The 19,349-nt window shown below is 38.2% G+C and overlaps 1 protein-coding gene across 2 annotated transcripts in view; it reads left to right on the forward strand.

Moving 5' to 3' along the window:
- The first annotated feature begins 516 nt into the window (after positions 1 to 516).
- RALGAPB (Ral GTPase activating protein non-catalytic subunit beta) overlaps positions 517 to 19,349 on the forward strand; it is an 83,266-nt gene continuing 64,433 nt past the window's right edge. For both annotated transcript variants that reach the window (XM_072631502.1, XM_072631503.1), the window contains exons 1-3: positions 517 to 807; positions 16,282 to 16,497; positions 17,903 to 18,105. In XM_072631502.1, coding sequence (XP_072487603.1) covers positions 16,312 to 16,497; positions 17,903 to 18,105 — 389 coding nt within the window. In that variant the 5' untranslated portion in view covers positions 517 to 807; positions 16,282 to 16,311. The remainder of the gene's footprint in view (positions 808 to 16,281; positions 16,498 to 17,902; positions 18,106 to 19,349) is intronic.

Here is a 19,349-nt window from a genome sequence, read left to right on the forward strand (position 1 = left end):
ATTGAGGCAAATAGGGTGAAGTGACTTGCCCAGGGTCACACATCTGGTCAAGTTTCTGGAGGCAAATTTGAGCTCAAATCTTCTTGACTTCAGGCCCAGAGTTCTATCTGCCTAGTTTCAAATATAATATGTTTATTTGTAACCTAAATCCATTTCTATGATGTTCATATACACAGAAATTAATAAAATATAAATTTTAACAATAATTGATTATTATTTTAAAATTTATGTAAGTCCTGCCTTCCCTTCAGCCTACTACAGTGGGGTCTTATCAGGAGACCCAGCCCCTTTTCCAGTCCTTTCCCGCCTCCCTCTCATGCCCCCTTTCATTCTTCCCCCGCCTTCCTAAAGCATTCCCTTCTCCACCTTCCTCTCCTTCTCTTCCTCCTTCTCCCTCCCTCTCCCCGCCCCCTTCCAGTCACTCGGCCCTATCCCCAGGAAGGGGCGGAGGGGAGACTTTTTTCGCGGGGAGGTCTGGGATGCACAGCACATGCGCAGTGGCGAGGTTTCCGCGGTGAGCTATTTGACGCCGCCGCCCCCGGCAGTCGCAGTCGGAAGTTGCGGGAGCTAAAACCTGTCGCCCGCCCGCCGGCCGGCCCTCGGGACCGACCCTCCAGCCTTCTTTGCCCTTTCGGGCCGCTCCCATCTCTCCTTTCTCTCTCTCTCTCCCGCTGCCTGACGGACAGAGGCCCTGGGCAGGCACGGGCCCCCATGGAGCCGGCCCCCTGAGGCGGAAGGCTGATCGGTGGCAGTGGCCCTCCCCTCCCCGCCCCAGCCCAGCGATGCGGGCCGGGCCCCTCGGCGCAGGTAACCCCGAGGGCGGCGCCTCTCCGGGCCGGGCCGAGCCGGGTCTGGCCTTCAGGACCAGCCCGGGGACGCGCAGCCGCCCGCCGCCCCTGGACTGCCTGACTGGCCTTGCCCCGGCCGCGGCCGTAGTGGGCTCCGGGCCGGCAAGCGCGGCCTGCCCGCGGACATCGTCGGGGGCTGGGCGGCGGGAGGATCCCGGCCTCGGTGCGGGGCCGGGCGAGGATGACCAGGGGGGCGGGGACAGTCGGTGCCCCGGGGACGGAGGAGGGAGAGGAGGGGGTAGCGGGAGTAGCAGCCGGGGCACTGGGCTTCCTAAATAACCAGCCTTCCTCCTCCGTCCCCGGGGCTCGTGAGAGCAGGAGGGAGTCGGGGCCAGGTCGGGGTCTGGCTGGAAGTCCCCCCTTCGGAGCGCAGCTTGCGAAGCCCTGCCGCTGAGACGCTCCTCTCATGTTGGTCTCCACTTTGACGGGACGAGGGCTTCTGCAGGGTCGGGCCGGACTGTGGCTCGGTGAGGCGGCTCGAGGGACTGGGTGATCTTAAAGAAAGTTGGGTGGGTGAATCGAGGCAGTAAGTCTTGGGGCCAGGTCGTCTCAGTCAAGTCCAGCAGCCAGCTGCGTCCAGTGCCAGGCCAAGCGCTAAGCACCAGGGGTGCCAGGAGAGGGAAAAACCGTCCAGGTTTCAAGGAGGGCGAGCTAGGTAAAAGTGAACTGGGCTTGGTGTCTCTCTGTTGATTGTGAGCTGAGCTTATGCGGCTTCACTTTCACTGTGGCAATCACTGTCCTTTAGTAACTTTCCAATTTAGGTAATCTAAGGAAGGACCAACGTCTCAGGAAGCTTTTAAAAATAGATTTTATTGATGCCTTTTGTCTTTGCAGCAGTTACGTCCTACAACCCTAACACACACACCGTCAGCCCTTCAGATAAAGAAAAACAAGCAAAAAAATTAAGCAAAAACAACAGATACAGAGACAGACCATGTCGTACTACGTAGACATCATTCTGTTTTAGTAGTCCCCAACCCGCATCTAATTTCTCCTTTTGCCTTTGTACTTTAAAAGAAACTCTCACTTTAGGTATTTTTTGTTTCCTACTGGGTCTTGACCAGTTTCTGATAGATATTGCCTGGCAGTTCTTGTACTATAGATAGTTTTCCTTCCTTCTTTGCTTAGAAGTGCTTAAGGATGTGTTTATCGACTTCATAGTATTATGAAACAATGAGTGGTGTAATAGAGTACTGAATTTGGAATGAGAAGACCTGGGTTCCAATTCTTTCTTCCACTCATGCAAATTCTATGAGCAAGTTTACCAACTCATGCTTGTTCTGTGACTAGTAAGCAAGTCATTTAACCTCAATGTATCTCAGTTTCCACTTCTATAAAATGGGGATAATTACCTGTCCCACAGGGTTATTGTGAGAAAAGTACTTTGTAAGAAATGTGAGAGACTGTAATGTTTTAGAACATCACAATGTGCATTCTTTAACTTCTTGTGAAGATCTTTTTGAAGTTTAACAGATGTGGTGGTGATTCTGAGTTTATCAGTATTTCCATGTTGGTTTTTGACTTAACACAGAGATACCCTCCCATCCCACTACCCCCTTTTCTCATACCTTTGTGGGATTCTTTTAGGTGTGAATCACTTTTATGCTATTGCTGTTCCTTAGTTTGCTCTGTGAGGATCTTATATTTAATATGTAGTCTGAATACTTCTTAATTCTCATGCTTCCACAGGCTTTCTTTACTCATCCTCCAACTCACTGTTCAAAGAAAACTTGAGAATCATGTAATGTTACCTCCTTGTGAGAATCTAGTAACATATAATATATTCGTTGGTGTGACTACTAATAGTTGTCACCAAGAGAGATAATATTAGAAATGTCAAAAATATTATTTCCTAAGTGTAAAATTGAAAGTAGTTAATAATTTACTCTGTCCTCTATTTAGTAGTACAGAATTGCTAGATTGCTACTACATTTAAAAGATGAAAGCTATTGGGATAATGATTTTGATGGTAGAATTAAGAACAGAAATATACAAAATAGGGTTTACAAATGCCTGCTTTTTAAGATCATAGTGCAAAGATTTGGTGTGGCTTTTTCTGAGGGGGAGCAATATCTCTCTTGATTAGTCTTAAAAGATCTACTGCAGTATACACATGGTGGTATATGCAGACCAAATGCACAGGTTTAATGTTACATTTAACAGTGAAATTCAACTGAGCTGAAGGATTGTTTGGAAGTGTTCTTCATATTATACAATTAGTTTTTGTAGACAAGCGAAGAGTTAGTAATACTGCTTATATAAAATCCACATACTCCGCAGACTTGTCTCTTCCCATCTGATTTAGACAGTGTTACACTCAGTATCCTCTGCTGGCCTGGGTGTGTAGAAGAAACCCTATCCAAGTAAACCTGATCAGTTACCAGTGAGTTATCTATCTCTTCTACTCCCCAAGAGAATATGAAAAGTGCTGGACAGTAATTGATTAAGGGATGTTCTTTATGTCTATACCCCAGGTTAGACCCTCCCTAAGGATGTATTGGAATTGAGAAAGAACTCTTCCAAACAGGATAGATGCATGCCACCATGTCACCTGGAAGAGAGCTTACATACATACATAGTTCATCTACTCCAACTCCATGTTACATATGAGGACACTGATCAAGGTCACACAGCTAGTTAGTGACAGGATCAAGACTAGAACCCAGGACTTCTGACTCAAGTCAGTATTTTTTCTCATTGTCATACTGCCTCTTGGTGGATTTTTTAAGGTAGGAAACAGATAAGTGAATGGGAGGTTCTGAGTCATGTATTAGTAAGTAAATTGGAAAGAGTTGATCTTAGAATTTAGAACTGGAAGGGACTTCAGCAATAATAATCTGGTTCAGCACCCTCAAATTATAAAAGAAACCCAGACTCAGAGAAAGGAAATGCTTTAGCCAAAGTCACACATAGTGAGTAGCAGATTTGGTAGACAATGCCGATCCTTTGACTCTTAATTAATGTTCTTTCCTTTGTATAAGGGAGAGACATGCGGAGGCTGTGTGTAAAAAGATGAATTAGTGTGACCTGAACTGGACTGAGGTGGAATTTCCTGTGTTTTTTAAGAAAGAAAAGCAAAGAGCCTTCATGTATATGTGGGGAAGGATGGCAGTGGTGAAGGTTAAGGAGGATATGTGCCCTAATGCTTTCTGTAGTGTGAGAGATTGATAAATAGAGGAACTTTGAACTATTATAAAGCCTGTGAATAAACTCATACCCTAATTTGACTTGTCTGTTCTTCTTCCATAATGTGCCTGTTTTAAGAGGTAAAGGTCTATAACTGAAAAAGTTATATCTCCCTCTGGAAGATTTTTAACCTTATGAAAACAGTGCCTAGTGCTTAGCACAATGCCTGGTACGGAACAGGAGTTTAATAATTGACAGGGTTGCGGGGGGAAGGAGAGGGGAGACAAGTTATTTTAACTCTCCAAGTCTTAGTTTCCTCATATGTAAAATGGGCAGCTAGGTGGCATAATGGGTAGAGCACCTGGTCTGGAATCAGGAAGACTCAGTCTTATTGAGTTCAAATTCAGCCTCAGACACTTACTAGTTATGTGACCTTGGGCAAGTCACTTAACCTGACTATTTGCCTCAGTTCCTCATTAGTAAAATAAGCTGGAGAAGGAAATGGCAAACCATTCCAGTATCTCTACCAAGAAAACCCCAAATGGGGTCAGGAAAAGTCAGACATGACTGAAAAGAGGCTGGGGGTAATAATACCTGTGCTACCTACCTCAAACCCTTGTTTTGAGTCTCATTGTAAAAATCATATAAAGCATTTATTAAGAACTTACTGCGTATTAAGCACAGTAACATTGTAAGCATGTACCAGGCACATTGTTACCTTTAAAGTAATTATATAAATGCCAGTAGTTTTCCCCTAAGTACCTCAAGTCCAGAAATGTTTTTACTTAGCCTTCTCTGTCCTACATTCAGCGAGTGTCTAAGTCTTATTAATTCTACTTCCACACCATCTTTTAGACCTGTCTCCTCCCCCTCTCCAGACTTATTACTCTCACTTTAGTTTAAACCCTCATTTCCTCTTCCCTATTACAACAATAGCTGGCATGATTAATCTTTCTAAGGCCCATTCCCCTGCTCAAAAGCCTTTGGTTGTTTACCATTCCCTGCTGAAACCCAGTTTCCTTAGGTTGTCTTAAGGGGTACAGAGAACCCTCAAGTGAGGGATCCATAATCTAGCTTAAAACCTAAGTGGCATAAGGAAAAGGATATTAGATTTGGAGACAGATACCAGGGTTCAAAACCTAGCTTGCTACTTATTACCTCTGTGACCTTGGGCAGATTGCTTCTTCCCCTTTTTAGGCTTCATTTTCTTCAACTATAAAATCAGAGTGGTGATTTAATTGATCTCTAAGGCTCTTTCCAGCTTTAAATCTTTGCTCCTATGAATGAGTCTATTTTTCCTGCCTTATACTACTCCCTTTCATGTGTCCTACAGTATATGCCAGCCAAACCAGTCTGTTCACCAGTTCCTCAAGCATGTCCTGTGAATTTGTTGAGCAAAGGTATAAGACTTTTTCTGTCCTCTTCACCACTTTCCCTCCTCCTTCTCCTTACCCTCCTCTTCCACATTCTACCCATTGTTTGGGACTTCGTTTAAATTCCCTCCCCCACCCCTCTCAGCTAAACATGATCCTTTGCTCTGTGAACATTTATGTGTGTATCACTGCAGTTTCTTATGCTGTTTTATATTCTATTAATTTAGGTCTCTATTTCCTTACCAGATCATAAGCTTCAGGGCAGGGGACACATGTAAATTTATAGTCTCCAAATCACACCATGTCCTACACCAGAGGTGTCAAACACCCTGCCTCAGTGGCTGAATCAGATTAAAATGTAATTGGGAATTATTTGACAAAATAAATAAAAATACAATAGGATGTAATATAAATGTGTGGTTTTTCTAAGTCAATATATGCTGGGATATGTACGGGGATCTTTCTGTGTAGTTTAGTAGCCCTATTTCTTTTTGAGTTTGACAGCATTACTCTGCAACCCATTCCATTTCTCCATTGCGTCACAGAAGGCCTTGTACCTTATAAATACTTAAGAAATATTGAATTGAAAAAAAAATATTCAGTTGAATTACTGAATAGATTGATTCACCATGGATCTAGTCTCAGAGGTGGCGGTAATGTTACTTATGTTTTTACATAGTGCTTGTTACTTAAAACACTTTTACCTGTTATCTGATATTCACAGCAACCCTGCTACATAGGATATGTGTGTTTTGCTTCTGTTTTACAGATAAAGAAACCAAAGATATGGAGAGTTTATTGATTACCCAGTGATGCTCAGCTAATTAATAAGAGTTAGAACTAGAACCCATATTTCCTGATTTATAGTCCAATATTCTTTAAAAATATGCTTTAAAACATTATTTTAAATGCATTTATAATCTGTCCCTCTCACTATTGAAAAACCAAAAAAGCCCCCAAACCACAAACAACTGAACCTTCTGCATGAGTATGTATAGTCCAGCAAAATAAGTTCCCTCCTTACCTACATAAATATATGCCCATGAAAATCTGTGTCTCTCTATTTAAAATTTATCACCTCTCTGGGCAGGAGATGAATGGCATGTTTCGTCTTCAGCCTTCTGGACTCTTGGTTTGTCATTGTATTGAACAGTTCTAAAGTCTTTCAAAGTTGTTTTTCTCCATAATATTATCATATAAGTTATTCTGCTAGTTCTGCTCGCTTTACTTTGTATCAATTCATAAGCGTTTTCCCAGGGAAACTGTCCATTTCTTGTGGCACAATAATATTCAGTTACATTCATACACCATAAATTTGTTTATCTGCTCCCCAGGGGATAGCCCCTTAGTTTTCAATTTTTGAGTACTATGTAAATAGATAGGATAAATATTTTTGTACAAATAGGTCCTTTTCCTCTCTTGCGTTGTAGATGTATTAGTGGTGTCACTGGGTCAAAGGGTACACAGAGTTTAGAAACTTTTGGGTCGTAACTCCAAATTGCTTTCCGTTTGCTAGACTAATTAAAGGCTACTGACAGTACAACCATGTGCCTGTTTTCCTGCAGCCCTTCCAATATTTAATTTTTTTTTCCTATTTTGTTATCTTTGCGAATTTGGATGTGAGGTACAACATCAAGATTGCTTTAATTTGCATTTCCCTATTAGTGATTTAGAGTATTTTTTGTATTGTTATTGATAGTTTGAATTTTTTTCCTATTTGTATCCATTTATCTATTGGGAAATGGTTATTTTATAAATTTGACTTGCTACAAAGATTTTTTTTCCCCAGTTGTTTTCTTTCTGATTTTTACTGCATTAAATTTGTGCAGAAACTTTAGGTTTTACATAATTACAATTGCCCATTTTATCTTGTATGTTAATCTCTGTCACTTGTTTAGTCAAGGACTCTTTCCCTTTCTTTCTTTTTTTTCATAGATTTGAAAGGCAGTTTCTTTCTTGCTCCTCTGATTTGTTGTATGAATGTTTATACCTAGTTCATATATCCATTTGGAGCTTATCCAGGTATATAATGGGAGGTATTAATTTAAATCTAATTTCTGCCAGACTTGTCCAGTTTTCTCTGGAATCTTTGTCAAATAGTGAATCCTCCTGTAACTGGAGTCTTTGATTTTGTCAAAGATTATGCTGCACACTTTACTTCTGTATGTACACAATCTTTGCTGCTGATTGACCTTTCTAATTTTTAACCATTACTAAATTATTTTCGTGATTACTGCTTTGTAGAACCATTTGCAGTTCCAGTGTTCTTTCTTTTCCAATATGTTGTCTTGCAACTCACCATTCATATCAGTTATCTTACCAAATGCCAGTTTCTGTAGGCATAGTAATTTGCTTTCCTTTAAAATATGTTGCTTGTCTCTGATGGCTTTTTATAAACTATAAGCTAGACAATAATAAGATAGTAGAAAAAATCCAGAGTCCAAAAACCACTATAAGATTAATAGCTTCTTACACTATTATATGGTCCTCAGTATTTATGCCAGGGGATTACTATATAGATGGAACAATCTTAAAATTAGGTCCTTTTGGTACTTCTTTAATAATTGACCTTCTTTATGCCCTTCCCCCATCCATAGAATTTAAGACAGCTGTCTTCTGCAGAAAGCTGCTATGCTGAATATCTATGCAAAATCTTTTCAGTGAGGGGAAAATGTTGTAAAACTGTGTGACATTGGGAAATCTTATTTTAACCTCCTTGAACAACAGTTTTTTTTGCAAAATGAAATACCAGAGAGCTCCAAGATCTTTCCCAGCTCTGATCTTGTGTGAATTGTCTGACAGTAAAAAAAAAATCAAGTCTATATAACAGTCTCAAATTTACAGACTAAGTTCCTGGAGGGGCTATTTTGTTTGTTTGTTTTTTGGTGAAGCAGTTGGGGTTAAGTGACTTGCCCAGGGTCACACAGCTAGTAAGTGTCAAGTGTCTGAGGCTGGATTTGAACTCAGGTCCTCCTGATTCCAGGGCTGGTGCTCTATTCATTGTGCCACCTAGCTGTCCTGAGGGGGTAGGTTTACATGATATATTTAATATTTATTCAATCTTAAAGAGAAGGCTATAAATCTAACTATAATGCCCTAGTTGAAAGAGGAAAGGCCAGTTTTCAGTAGAGGTAAAGATGTAAACCATAGAAATAGTAGCTAAGAAAGGATTTAATTTCTACACCTTAAAGATGGTCCTTTAAGTGTAAAATTGAATACCATTGTGCCCTTATAATTGGTATAGTTATAAACACACAAAAGGGAAAAATAGGAAATATTTTAAGGAGACACGATTTTTCCTTCCATTTTACTTTTCTTCTTTTTACCACTGCTAAATCATATAGAAAAAACTTGGATTATAAGATTTTTATTTCAATGATTAATAAAGGATTTATTTCAAAAATGAGACTTTCATGTATTCTCCAACCTTTTCCCAGTAATTTCTAAAAACTCCACAGTAGAAAGACTTTCCTATTAAATTGGTTCCAGAAATCACTCTATCTGAATCAAACCATATACTTTTTCTGACGTTAATTTTACATGGCTCAAGTAAAGTCAGCTGTTTTTTTTTTTAATATATTTGTTTTCAGTTTTCGACAATCACTTCCATATGTCTTAAATTTTTCTCCCCTCCCTTTCTCTTCCTTCGCCAAGATGGCTTGCAATCTTATATGGGATCTACACATATATTCTTATTAAACACATTTTCACATTAGTCATATTGCATAGAAGAATTAAAATGAATGGGAGAAACCATGAGAAAAACAAAACATAACACAAGAGAAAATAGTCTGCTTCATTCTGTGTTCTGATTCCATAGTTCTTTCTCTGGATGTGGATGGCATTTTACCTCAAGAGTCCTTTGGGAATGTTTTAGTTCCTTGCCTTGCTGTGAAGGGCTAAGTCTATCAGAAACAGTCCTCACACTGTGGCTGTTGCTGTGTACAGTGTTCTGGTTCTGCTTATTTCACTCAGCATCAGTTCATATAAGTCCTTTCAGGCCTCTCTGAAGTCTTCCTGTTCCTCATTTCGTAATAGTATTCCATTATATTCGTATACCACATTTGTTCAGCCTTTTCCCAATTAATGGGCATCCCCTCAATTTCCAGTTCTTGGCCACCACAAAGAGACCTGCTATAAATATTTTTGTACACGTAGGACCTTTTCCCATTTTTACAGTCTCTTTGGGATGCAATCCTAGAAGTGATATTGCTGGGTCAAAGGGTATGCACATTTTTGTAGCCCTTTGGGCATAGTTCCAAATAATAATAATTGGATCTCCAGAATAATTGGATCAGCCCACCAACAGTGACAACACCAACACACACACAGAAAAGAGGTCTTAATCTAAGTAAACATCAGTTTCAGAAGTCCTTAAAGTAGATAGCATCCTGAGAAGCAAAAACTACATATAGTTACAAACCAAGAAATGAGACAAAGTTCCACGTAGAGAAGTTATTAAATAAGTGTTGAATGGTTTACTCCCCCTTTTTTGTCTCCGTTTTCTTGAAATGAATTTTTTCTATATCTGCTTAATGCTGGAAGGCACTAGTTCAAAAAATCAAGTTTTTTCAATTGTTGATCATTTCTTCTGTTATTTTTTTTTGCCTTCTCATAAACTGGCAAATGCTAAGAGATGTATTTTTTAAAGCTCAGTTTGTAACAAAAATTCAAACATTAAAAAGTAATTTGATTTGTAATTATTGTCTTTGCCTTTAAAAATATATGAAATATTTTATGAGTAAACTGGGTACATATATTATCTGTATATTCCTAAACTAACAAATGAACTTTATGTCTGTAAAGGGCACTTTAAAAGTTTACGTGTATTTCCTTTTATTTCAGTTTTATCTTCTCTTGCTTTCCCATTGTTCTAGGGGAAAAAAAGAAATATGTGTTCCACTCCCCAGACTTCAGAATGTCCAGCACTTTGCCATAGCTTCAGCTCAGCCAATTTATAAGGCCCATGATTTTATTGTTGCAGATTGCAAGTCCTCTGTGCCTTAGTAGAAGGGAATTCATGAGTTAACTGCCCCTCCCCCATTTTTTTTTTTTAGTCACCTAGTGGCCTACCTTTTTTACATCACTAATAATTATTAAAGTTGAATATTCATGACCTATGAGCAACAACTTTTATTAGCACATTGAAATTCTAGAACAACTACTGGATTATAACCAAATGCTACTGCTTCTTCCTACTTGTGCTTTACTCTGATCAACAAGTAGCAAGAAAGATATGTGCAGAGGAGTGAAACATGATTTGCCTCTCCTCCCAACAATCTTCATATGTATAGGAAATATTTGGGGGGCTATCATAGTGTAGTAGAAAATGTACTGAATTAGGAGTTTGATTCTAATGATGAATTGTGAGAAATTTGAGTGGGCCAGAATCTTTAGGAGGCATCTTTTGATTATTTTAGAGGTATAGGAAGCAGGAGAGTAAATTAGTAAAACCTGGAGCAAGAATGAGATCTAGCTGCCTAGATCCTAGTTTTTTATACTAGAATTTTAATTGGAAGTGACCTTAGAATTACTGTAAGCCACATTCCCTTGTTACAGAAAAGGAAACTGAGTACCACAAAGAGCAGGTGTCTTATCCAGTGGTACACAGCTAATTACTGACAGAACTGGGATTGGTACCCAGGTCTCCTGAATCTTCACATGTTTCCTACTGTGCCACATTTGGTCAGAAAATACTGCCTTAGCCATAGTTCAATCAGATCTTCATTTGAATTTTAAATTTGCAAGAATTCCTTCATTTAGAAAAATGTAAATCTACAACCTAGTTTCTGGATATGGGTAACATTCCTTCCTAAAATTACATTATTACAGTCTTTAAAAACGTAAGCCTAGGTAAAATTCCAATTAAAAAGCAATAACTATTGCAGACAATGTTTGAATTTGGTAGTATCTCATTTTCATAAAATTATAGGTAAATTCTAAATAATGGTTATTTAGGAGATAAAGCTTTTTGAGTTAGAATTCTAGCTTAAAGATCATCCATTCAGTATGTGTAGAACCCATATAAGATTACATGTCATCTTGGGGAGGAAGGGGGAGAAAATCTAAGACTTATGGAAGTAATTGTAGAAAACTGAAAACAAATAAATTTTAAAAAGAAGAAAAAAGATACATTGAAAAATGCTTAGCATACAGAAACTTTACCCTATTTTAATATGTCAGGTGCTTAGTATACAGAAGCTACCCTATTTTAATATGTCTGAATATCTTTACACAAGTGGTGAATATACTAAAAAATTGGGTCAGAGTTATAGTATTTAAAATGAACTATAATTCTTTTTAAAAAACTATTATGTGAATTCCTTGTTAACATCAAATTTTTACAAGGGGGTATGGTACAGTCCTGTGACCTGCTAAGAAGAAAAGTGCCTTATAAATTGAGCAAACAGTGACTTGATCAGATGGAAAGATGTGTGAAAATTTGTTTCAGCATCATGGTTTAGTGTAAAAAAAAGCATAGAGCAGAGTTCATTTGCTAACTGTGTAGTTTTGGACAAGTGACTTTGTTTCACATATCTATATAAATATATGTGTGTATATATGTGTATATAGATATGTATATATATATATATATATACATGTTATGTGTAAAGCTATCTAAAGTGTAAAGTATTGTGATTTGTTGTTAATTTAGAAATGGAGGCAGAGTAAGAGAGGAGAATTCCCTGGAAAAAAAGCAAATGTATTCTTAATTTGAAAGCCACTTTAGAATTTTAGTTTATAGGCAGTAAGAGCTATGTTATATTTCCAGTATGGCGAATAGCACATTTAATTAAATAAATCATTGTTGACAGTTATATTTTACAACATCAGCATTTCCTTTTGAAAAGCTTAAAAGTTAATAAACTTCACAGTATCTTCATAACCCTTTGAGGTAAGTAATTAACTATTCCTTAATTTCACCAGCACTTAGTCCTATGCATAGTAGTATAGTAGGTATTTAAGAAGTGTTGGGTGAATTTATGAATGAATCTCTCAAGAGCTTCATTAAACAGTAAAATAATATGTTAAATTGACTACTGGGTTCAGCTGATTAATGGAGATTTTTGCAAAAAACTTTAAAAGTAGATAAAAGTCAAGATACTATGTTTTGAAGTGATCTGAAACCCTTGGTAATACTATATTGAAACTGTATCCAGCTTTGCCAGCTAGTATCTTCACCTTGACCACTCTTCCCTTCCCATCCTCAAACACACACAATGCTTCAAAATCCAATACCATGGTATTGGCTCCACTTACCTCCTACTATTAGCAGTGTTGACAGCTCCAGCTATTATTGTATCTACTTGAGAAGGACCTCTGGGAAAGGGTTCCCGGTCCAGGGCAAGAATAAGAAGGGATAAGAGAAAAATGTGACTGGTGATGTGACTCTAGACCACAAAATCCTTATGCTGAAGATGGAAAGATAATGTTTCTTTAACCAAAATTTGCTGTGTTCAGTCAGTCTGTTCTCAGTTTCATCAGCAGGGCAGCTAGGTATCTAGGAACTCATTGGAGGTCATGCAGTACCTAAGATGAGGATAGTAGAACCACAAGTTGCTCTCATCTTCCTCCTTAGAGGATGCTATTCCTGTGATCTCTAAAAGTTGGTTAAAGAAGATATACTATTTATTCTAAGCAAATATGGTTGGCTGGCATATTTTAAAATTTTACCAATAAAGCAGTAGCAATAAGCCATTTGTAGTTGAAGTACTTTTTCCTGAGAGTGACAAAATGATAAGTCTTTTTTAATTGTTTTTTAAAAACATGCAACAGACAATAATTTTATGATATGCAGAAAACAAGGGACCAGCAGAACAGTGAAGTGGAAGGGTGCTAGAAGTGGATGAATCAAAACTAAAGTATGTTGATTCATTTTTGTGTCTACAAGATTATGACCCCAAGATCATAATGGGTTTGAAAATTGTAATGGGAACTAGTTGAAATAATTAGAGAAGTTTAGACTGGAAGAGACTTGGGGGAAGAGAATCTTGATAACTGTCTTCTCATATTTGAAGGGCTGTGTTAGGAAAAGTCCGAGGTGAGAAGTTATCAACACTCAGTTGACCCTTGGCTCTTTGTGGCCCATGTTTTCAATTCACCAGTAACCTGATTTTGGGGGATGATGTAGTTGGGGCTGTCAACTGACACATCCTCTAGAGGCCTTCTCTCTGGACTAGTTGTAGATAAGTACCTTTCCTCCTTAGTCCAGCTGAGATAAGATCTAATATTTGTGAGAGGAACTTCCCTAAGAACTGGGTGGGGTAGAGTGGAGTGTGGTGTAAGAAGGGTGAGAAGAGGTCACAAAGTCTAGAAATGAAAAGTTTAGTCAGTGAAGTTCTTTTGCCAAGATGACATGTTAACCAAAAATAGGCAACTCCTGCTTTTGACTCTATCAAGGGAATCCTATTGTCAGACTCCCTTTTCTTGGATATTTTCCCCTGTTATTCTTTTAGCTGGTTCCCCTCTACAACTGAAGAATTGAATCAAGTTTCTGCTGTTGAGCTATTGGTGTATTCTCATTTTAGAAAGGGCTTTGAACTGTTCTACAGATGTATCAGCATATTAGTATACATTGTCCTAGCCCTGAATTTATAATTATTCTACCTTCCACAGGATGGCAATCCTCCCAGCCTCCTACTCCAAGGACTCTGAAACTATTCTTTGGAAGGGGAATAGAAAAAGACTAGGAAACTGCTTTCTTGGGGCTATTAGTAATAACAGACCCTTACACCTATTAGTACCTATTAGCAGTTTAACATTATTTTAAAGGTTTTATTGATGCTTTTAAAAAGGTTTCATTTTATTTGTATCTTTTGTATTTATATCACCTTCATTTCCTGATGTATCCCTCCTTCTAGCCTTTCTGTCTTGTATAATAAAGAATTAAAAGGTAGGACAGGATGGGACTGAGTGAGGTGGGGTGGGGGTAGGGAGAAGTTCAGCAAGACTAACCAATATATTTTTTAAAAGTCTGAGATTATATGCTTCCCATGCGTTCTGGGCTGGGCCTAACTCAGGCTAATCCTCTGGCAGTTTGGGTTTGATATTGAAACAAAATTAGATATCCATAGGTTATTAAACAGTTAACTCAGCAAGAGAAGGCTGTAAAGCATGGATAAACATTGAGAACCCCTTGATTTTATTCATTTTGTGAAGCATCTGAAAGCCCCTCCGGGCTCTCATGGTTGCTTTGTACCTGTACAGTAAGGAAGTGACATCAGCAGTCTGAGCCTTTAGACCTTTCAGCCAACTAAGTCTTGGGAAATGTCTCAGTATCTTTTAAAGAAAAATTAGTCTAACCTGCATGGGAGAAGGAGGTTAGCATATTGCCTCTACCACACTCCACCCTTTGGTGGTAAGGTCCTTCTGGTCTTCTAGAGCAGAGGTATCAAACACAAGATCTGAGGGCAGCATATGGCCCACAGCACGCCTGAATGTGACCCAAACTAGATTAAATTGTAGTTCCATCTGATTTTAATGTGTTGATTTATTAATAAAAAAAAGAAATATGTAAACAGGTAGATTTCTAAGTCATTATATAGTCCATTACATAGATCCTTGTGTACCATTTAGTGGCCCCTGTTTTTATGAGTTTGACCTCACTATTCTTAGAGTATCTTCTATCACTCAAATGACTTTAGGGCTGTTACTGGTCAGCCTTGACCAGTTTAAGAAGATTGATACAGGCAGCACTGAAAGAGGAGGAGAAAATATTAATCTGTTTCCCAAAATAGTGACCAAATCTGGGAGAGTCCCAGGAACAATCAAATCCTAGGTCTAAACAGTCAGGTCTATGTGCTGAGTGATGTCAGATCTTTACAGCTCACAGCAGGTTTCTTAATGTAAAAACCTGACCACGGGCAGTAGCATTGCCAGAAACATCAGGGCTACAGCAAAGATTATGACACTAACTGTGTAGTCATCAAACCTTATTACTGCTCAGAAATAATTGTCCTGTACCACTAACCATGTAATGTTCCCTGGCTTATCCATTAAGACCCCCCCTTGGGAGCTTCATGATAGGGGTGGGGTGGAATGTAAAATCTTTATCATATGAGAGGCCTCTGAGTGACTGTTCCTTTTCTTCCGTGGAGGCTGGTTAGACATTTTCACCTCCCTCTTGTTGCCCTAAAGCAAGCTTCCACCCCAACAATGCTACCCTTTGCTCTTCCAATCCCTCCTGGGGAGGCGTTGTACCATGATCACTGGGTGATATATTGCCAGCAATGTGAAAAGGCCAGTCATTTTTTTGTATTACAGTAAGTAGTGTTGCTACAGTGGGCTTGGCTTTTGTACTTCATGTACCTATGTCCACTCTTAGCAGGTAGGTGGTTTAGTGGGTAGAAGCATTATACTTGGAGTCAGGAAGACCAGAGTTCAAATCGGAATGGTAGCTCCTTCAGGTCTCTAATATTTTGTTGGTGGAATGACTTCTTTAAAATCATGGATCCAGCTGAAGTATATTTTAATGTGTAATATAAGATATTGATCTAAGCCTAATTACTGCCAAACTTCTTTCCATTTTTCTGAATAATCCTTGTTGAAGAGGAATTCTTTCCTCTTTTCACAGAATATACGCACACACGCAGTAGTGCATTTGATCCTTATAATAGTTCTTTTAAGTGAATAGAATGTTATCATGCCCATTTTACCATGAGGAAAACTGAGACTCGAGAGGTTAAGAAACTTACTAAGTTGGACATTCTCTATGGAACCAAAGTTTTTTATTTCTCATTTGGCCTTCCATCTAGGTAATATTCAGAGGATATGCCTAGAACATACAGATAGAATCTGTTGACTTGATAGTTTGTGGTTCTCAATTTTAAAAGAGATGGTATGATGCTCCTTTATTTTATCTTGCTATGAAGCAGAAATGAAGTTTTTCATTTATAAAAATATATCTGTCACATAACTGTTTTTGTTTTTTTCAGGTACTGTTTGGATAGTACTTTAGCAGCACAATGTATTCTGAGTGGCGGTCACTTCATTTGGTTATTCAAAATGATCAGGGTCATACTAGTGTACTTCATAGCTACCCTGATAGTGTTGGACGAGATGTTGCGAATGCAGTAGTACGTCCTCTCGGACAAGCCTTAAATGCCTCTTCAGGGGCTGGAAGTGAAAGTTTGTTAAAAACAGACAAAGAAGTAAGTGTGTCTTTGTGTGGTTGAATATCTAAAAATTTGAGGTATTTTTTTATTATAAAATTGGGCAGACATGAGTAAATATGAACATTTTCTAAACAAAGAATAGAAAAAGAGGACAATATATTAAACTGCTAGTTTCTACTAAGCTTAACATATCATTAAAAGGCAGTAAGTGTTGCAGGCTTGAGTTTTTAAAAATATAATGTATCCTGCTAGTACAATTACTGCCTCACAACATATAGATTTTTCTTTTAGCTCCATCTACTTTTGTGCCCTACTTCTGAAGTATGTGAGTATAATCAGGAGTCAATAGAATCGTTTTATTATCTATATTCCCTACTGCCTAGGGAATTGTTCATGATGTTGAAATAAGCACACAACTCAGGGACTAGCTTCATTTTAAAATAAAAGTTTCCAGCTTCTGTGTATCCTCTACTTCTGCTACTGGAGTTCCCATCTTTAGTTCTAGAAGACCCATAACTGGAAGGCCTAGCATGTATTCTCATGATTAAAAAAGCAACAGTCATTATGAATGTACTGTCTTCATAACAACTCCTATCACCATCCTGTCAGATGGCTTCTCCAGAGATAAAAGATGATCATAAGTTTAGAACTTCTGCAGAGGAGCCAAGTTTCAAGATAGTTTGAAACTAGAACCATTCCTACCTTTCTGGAGGTGTGGAGAAAGAATGATATAAGTGGAAAACAATGAAGAGATTAGTGAGACTGGGGGGAAGAAGAGATGCCGAGCTAGAAGTGGAGGTCAGATCCCTTAGAACTATTTATCTCAGGGGTTGCCCATTGTTTTAGTTAAGGGGGCTGGGAATGGTCACTGGGGGCCTAAGAGGTGGTGTTCCTTAGATCAGCCTCCGAACTTTGAGTATAAAAGTATGGGCCCAACTAAGGAAAGTCAAGCTGTAAGGTACTGCTGAGTTAGAAGTTAGTGATCTGACATGAATGCAATATTTGGATCCCACTTTTATCCTCATTATTTAGACCTAACGAAGCGTAGGAGACTAAGTGCTAAATGGAAAGTATATTTGACAGTATAGAGGTGCTTGTTGGATTTATGTGGTATTTTGAAAGAATAGATGGGGGTTTGACTATTGATTAGAACTTGAAGGTGACATGATTGTCCACTTTTTTCTTTCCCCAGAAGTGTTATGCTTTGTGCATAACATATAAAATGTGCTTTGTTTTTTACTTCAAGTTTGCTTAGAATACATGTAGTAATACATGGTATTTAGAAAATTTATGTCCCAGGTAAATATGTCTGTATCAGGATTACTGTACTGTACCTTCTGATGTTGTAGCAGTGAAAAGTGATAAATTTAGCCTAATTATTTAGTTAAAGATGTGTTTAAAGTAGAATAGTAATCTAATGTTGACATTTTACTTTGCCTAGGTGAAATGGACCATGGAAGTGATTTGCTATGGACTGACCCTTCCATTGGATGGAGATACTGTAAAATATTGTGTGGATGTATATACAGATTGGATTATGGCCCTAGTATTACCAAAAGACTCCATTCCACTGCCAATTATCAAAGAACCCAACTTATATGTTCAAAATATTTTAAAACATCTGCAAAATCTTTTTGTACCAAGGTAAGAAACAATCTCAGAAATAACTGGCAGATGATGGAGACAAGGGCAGAGAGGGATGATAGAAGAGAGGGCAGATTGGCAGACAGGGGCAATTAGAACGCTCGGTGTTTTGGAGTGGGGGGAGGGGACAAAAGGGGAGAAAATTTGGAACCCAAAATTTTGTGAAAATGAATGTTAAAAGTTAAATAAATAAAAAATAAATAAAGAAATAAAGAAATGAAGAAATAACTGGCAGTTGTCTGATTTTTCATAATATCATCAAATATTTTTTAACCATAGAATTTTCTTTTTAAGAAATTATAGAAATTGAGGTACAGTGGAAGGAGTGCAGGTCTTCAGAGACATGGGTTTGAATCTTATCTATAATTACTGTGTGACCTTGAGCAAGTCAGTTTCATTGATTAAGTTTCATTATCTGTAATGTGGAGTGTGTATGTGTTTGTGTTGGGAAAGCATTAATATCTGTGTTACCTACCTCACAAGGTTGTTCTGAGGATCAAATGAGGTAAAAATACTTTACAGACTTTAGGGTGCTCAAGAAATGTAATTTAATGATGAGTAGTTGATGAGTCAGCCCTTTGGATGATGGCTTTCTGGTTGGAGACTAATGCTGTACTTCAAGTTAAAAAGGAGAATTGAATAGGAATTTGTATTAAATTTACTCAACTAGACCTTTTCTTTAACCATATATGGCTATGTATTTCAAGTATTCAGTTTCTAGCATGTTTGTTAGAATAAGTGAAGAAGATATTGTGACTTACATTCTCCACACTGTAAACTAAATAACTAAGTCTCCTACTTTAAAGTAATTCACATGTGTATAGTTCCATATATGTACTTTATGATTTGAGAACATTTCCATATCTATTTATTCTATTTGATTGCCATAATAACCATGTGAAGCAGGTGATACAGGGATCATTATGCTCATTTTTGTTGATAAGGAAATTGAGGTTTAGAAAAGTTAAAGTGAACTTGTCTAAAGTCATGTAATAAGTGGAAGAGCCAGAACTCCAACCCAGGTTTTCTAATTTCCTAATCTCCAGTTCTGTAATTATTTCCATTCTACTATGTCTGTAGCTACTTAGCAGTCAGGTTTTTTCCGAAGAACTATACTCATTGCTTACAACTTGTCTACAGTATCCTAAGAAAAGAAAAAACTGTAATGTCTGAATATCAGAAGGAGCCTAGCCTAAAATTTATGCCATGTAAAGTTATACTGGGTGATTATTGCTTACTGTACC

This window comes from Notamacropus eugenii, chromosome 1, assembly GCF_028372415.1.
Source record: "Notamacropus eugenii isolate mMacEug1 chromosome 1, mMacEug1.pri_v2, whole genome shotgun sequence".
In the NCBI taxonomy this organism is placed as follows: Eukaryota; Metazoa; Chordata; class Mammalia; order Diprotodontia; family Macropodidae; genus Notamacropus; species Notamacropus eugenii.